At 30.6% G+C, this 4,685-nt stretch overlaps 1 protein-coding gene across 1 annotated transcript; it reads left to right on the forward strand.

Annotated features, from left to right (window-relative positions):
- The first annotated feature begins 2,419 nt into the window (after positions 1 to 2,419).
- Positions 2,420 to 4,381, forward strand: LOC105778393 (chlorophyllase-2). Its single transcript, XM_012602081.2, has 2 exons — positions 2,420 to 2,777; positions 3,526 to 4,381. Exons 1-2 carry the CDS (start codon positions 2,523 to 2,525, stop codon positions 4,201 to 4,203), a joined length of 933 nt encoding a protein of 310 aa, XP_012457535.1. The 5' UTR covers positions 2,420 to 2,522; the 3' UTR covers positions 4,204 to 4,381.
- Positions 4,382 to 4,685: the final 304 nt, after the last annotated feature.

Genomic DNA, 4,685 nt, shown 5'->3' on the forward strand with positions numbered 1-4,685 from the left:
CCCACCTAAATAACTTCCTAGGGTCGTTAAGCCTAGGGTTTAAGTTCTTCCTCTCCCAAATAACTGATTCGTTAAGAGAACCCTACATAGTAATTAGTTAATCACACCTCTACTCACTAATCCCCCATAAGAGGATTAATTCCTTATAGATCTCATGAACACAATAAAGTTGAATATAAGAATAAACATAAATAACAAATCAAGAGTAGAGTTTAGAGAATCTTGTTTGTATTTGATAGATGAAGCACAAAAAATCCATTAGCATTTGATCGCATTTACAAACCACATTCTCCGAAGAATACAAAAAGAAAAGAACTAAAAATAAACCTCAAATAATCATCTTTTTCATTCTTGTCAACTTGAAGAATTATGTAATAATTTGGACCTATCTTTAATCATAAAATTACGGGTAGAATTTATCTTCATCCAATTTGTTTGCAATTTATTTAGAAAATTATGTCAATTTTCTCGAGTTTTCGATTTTGTAACTTGAATTTTAGAATTTTTTGCAATATTTTAATTTTTATATACATATATTTTGATTATTTATAAATTCTTTTATATTTTATAAATTTTATAAAATTTTATATATTTTCTTTCTAAAATTTTAAATACTTTTATAAAAATAGATTATGATATCACCAATGTCACGTGTCAAAAACCTAAAGTGTCATGTGTCCTATATTTAATGCTATTAAAAAAAACTACCAAAACCTTGACGAGATAAAATGTCAGGTACTAACTTGGGATAAAAAAAATCATAAGTACCAACTTAGGAGAATGTGTCAAGTTCGGGGGGCTAAATGCATATTTGAGCCTTATAATTATAATTAAATATAAACACATATAATATTATTTATAATTTATATTTTGTACTTTGTAATTTTTCATAATATATAATTTAATTCAATTATATGTGTTTGAGGATCAAATTGATAGAATGTGTAAGTATTGAGGACTAAATTTGTTATTATACTAGTTAGGAAAAGGCCACATCATTACTTATGTTAACCATTTAACAGAGAGTGACCAAAACAGAAACAATCTAAAACGTGAGTGACTGAAATAGAAATGATGTAAAACATTAGTGATTAAATTGAAAATTTTTATAGTTAGGTAACCAGAACAGAAACACGTTAATAGTTGAGTGACTAATTCTATAATTTACCCAAAATAATATATTATTTAATGTTTATAACGTCAACATGTTAAAATTGACTATTTGCCTCTAATATTTAACTCAATGTTGCTATCTTTTTGTTTTGCAATATTAATTTTTGGCTTAATGTTGTAAAAAGCTCTCAAATTTTTTCAAAAATAGAATTTAAGCCCCTCTGTTTTTTTTACACTCAATTGAGCACTTGTACTTTCAAAATATATAAAAAATGCCCTCAAACTTCTTCAAAAAAAGCAATTAAGCCCCTGCTTTTTCTTTCACTCAATTGGGTACTTAAACTTTCAAAATGCATAAAAAAGACCCTCCAAAATTTTCGAAAATACAATTAAGCCCCTACTCTTATTAAAATTTAGAAAAAAAATTATAGAAAAATAAAAAATAATAAATTTTAGAAAATTAATAAATTTTAATAAAATTTAAAATTATTAAAATTATAATTTTTATAAAAAGCGTAAAAATAAAAATTGTAAAATTTTATAAAAATCATAAAAAAATTTAACGACCCTAATTTTTTTTCAATTAAAGTCATCGCAGTATCGCAATACTGATGTGACATGTGGCGAAAAATGATAAAAAATAAAAACAAATAAAAGTTATAGAAAAATTATAAAATGCTTATTTTGGTACGATAATTTTATAAGTTTTAAAAAATTATATTTCTTTACATTTTGTATAATTTTCTTACGACTTTATAATTTTTTATATTTCTATATATTTTATAATTTTTACGATTTTTATAAAATTTTACAAATTTTATATAGTTTTTACGATGTTGATATTTTTTTCTAATTTCTAATAAATTTTAATATTTGAATTTTTCTTTAAAATTTAATAACATTTGTAGCTTTATTGATTTTAATTTTTATATTTTTTCTAATTTTAATAAAAGTAGGGGCTTATTTGCCTTTTTGAAAAAGTTTGAGGGTTTTTGATACATTTTGAAAGTTTAAGTACCCAATTAGTGCAAAAAAGTAGGAGCTTAATTGCTTTTCTTTTAAAAGGTTTGAAGACCTTTTTGATACATGTTAAAAGTTTAAGTATCCAGATAAGTAAAAAAAAAAAAGGACTTAAATTATTTTTTTCTTTAAATTTGAGGGTTTTTTTGCACTTTTAGACTTTAATTTTTTAAATTATAATGTGAAAGCAAAAGACAAAATTAAGGAATAATTACCGTATCAAATTAATGGTACTTGCTGAATCGGCCAATGGCGTGGCTATAAAAGGGTAATGGGCGAAGGGTGTCTTACAACTCAACAACCTTATCTGGTTAATCCCATAAAGCAACAGCAAGAAACAAACTCCGAATTAGAACAGAACTAGAACAAGAAGAAAAAGATTGGAAGACATGTCTGCTCCCACTTCTTTGGCTACAAATGTTTTTGGGTTCGGAAGCTACACCACTATGCTTCAGAAGGTGGAGTCAGTTACCACTTCTTCAATGCCTGTTCCACCCCCAAAGTCACTTCTAATTGCCACACCTTCTGAAGCAGGAGAATTCCCATTACTCATTTTCCTCCATGGTTACCTTCTTTACAACTCTTTCTACTCTCAGCTTCTCCAGCATGTTGCTTCCCATGGCTTCATTGTTATTGCTCCTCAGGTATATATAGGCCTAAACGCTAATCTGTTTCCTTAATCTTTACGCCCGTGCTTAAGGATAGAATTATCATGATGCAAATTTTCTTTCAATTCACATTGTTTTGGAAGAAAATTATGATTGTTTTAGTCTTCCTACTGATAATCAAGTCCTTTTCTGCAATTGGGGAAAGTACCTCAATCTTTGACAGCCATGAGGCTGATGACCACGGTGGAAGTTAAAGAAATTTTATATGCCCTTCATCCCCCTACATAGAGATTGTGCTTTAAAGATCCATCACTTTTCCTTGTCAAATTCCTTGAAGTTGCTACAAACTATTGTCAAACAAGCTAGTGTGAAAATCATCACGCGTTGGTAGCGCCTTGATCTTTTAACTTAGCCAGTAAGGAAAACCAGGCTAGTGTGAAAAGCTTGAGCTGTCTTATTGTGGCAGCAACATTATTGTGACTGATGGTAGATGTGAGCCACTGGGATAATTCATGTGATTCCGCCTTGTCTCCTAGCTATTCCCCAACAGATTAATTCGCAAACATGCTAATTATTTTGTTTTTCTTACTGTTGAGATTGTTTCTGATCTTTTTAATTGCTTGAATGGAAAAAAGTGTATCCTAAAACTGATGCTTTATTTCCCTTCTCGTTCGATATAGGCTTTTTTGTCATCTACTGTCTATTTCGCTAGGCCAATTAGAAAGCAGGCACGAAAACAACAATCTAATGACTTTCCGTTGCTACTTAATTGATATTTCAACAGTTGTACATCGTGGCTGGACCAGATACAACAGATGAGATTAAGTCAACAGCTGCAATCACCAATTGGTTATCCAAAGGGGTACTCCAAGGGTTGCTTCCACCATATGTTCGGCCAAACTTAAGCAAGCTTGCACTTGCCGGCCACAGTCGAGGAGGCAAAGTTGCTTTCGCCCTAGCTCTGCAGAAAACAATGACTAAATTAAAGTTTTCAACCTTAATAGGCATAGACCCAGTCGATGGAATGGACAAAGGGAAACAAACGCCACCTCCGGTACTCACCTACATTCCTCATTCATTCGATCTTGATATGGCAGTGATGGTAATCGGTTCGGGTCTTGGTGAAGTGAAAAGAAATCCTTTGTTCCCTCCTTGCGCTCCCAAGGGAGTTAACCATGAAGATTTCTTCAAAGAATGTCGAAAACCGGCTTGTCATATTGTTGCCAAGGACTATGGTCATCTTGACATGTTGGATGATGAGACTAACGGGTTCAGAGGACGTTCATCATATTGTTTGTGCAAAAATGGGGAGGCTAGGGAGCCCATGAGGAGGTTTGTTGGAGGAGTTGTTGTTGCCTCCATGAAAGCTTATCTTAATGGAGATAACACAGACTTGATTGCTATAAAAGATGGGCATGAAGCTGCACCGGTGGAGCTTAAAACGATTGAATTTCTTGTTTAAAGATTATATAGATAGATAGATACACGCAAGTATATATGAAGCTTCAGGATTTAAACATTCTAGAAAGCTTATCAAGATTTAAACGAGGTGTGCCAACATGATTTTTATCTTCCATGTATGCTACTTACCCTTTGATGACAACCAACATATGGTCAAAAACTCAATCTTTTCTTTCTAACATCAATTTGTGATGCCTCTGAAACTGCAGTGTTGTCAATTTCATGTTGCTGAGATGATTAAGGGTATGTTTATTGGATGTTTAAGTTCTTTTGTTTACCGGCATCAAAACTCTAATATCTACTGAATATGAGAGTGTATATATATATATACTAGTAATGCCACTTCGATAAATTATGGTAATTTAATTTAATAATTTTTATTGAAATACAGTTAATTCTTTAATATATTGTATTAATATAATGTTATAGATTTAAATCCAAAATATAAATAAAATATAAGAAAATGAATAGTTATAAGCTTTC

This window comes from Gossypium raimondii, chromosome 10 (assembly GCF_025698545.1).
Source record: "Gossypium raimondii isolate GPD5lz chromosome 10, ASM2569854v1, whole genome shotgun sequence".
Taxonomy (NCBI): Eukaryota; Viridiplantae; Streptophyta; class Magnoliopsida; order Malvales; family Malvaceae; genus Gossypium; species Gossypium raimondii.

What these genes read in the sequence shown, in the direction of transcription:
- LOC105778393 (XM_012602081.2), top strand. Translation starts at nt 2,523, where the DNA reads ATGTCTGCTCCCACTTCTTTGGCTACAAATGTTTTTGGGTTCGGAAGC. An exon ending in TCATTGTTATTGCTCCTCAG is followed by an intron (nt 2,778 to 3,525) that starts GTATATATAGGC and finishes ATATTTCAACAG; the next exon opens with TTGTACATCGTGGCTGGACC.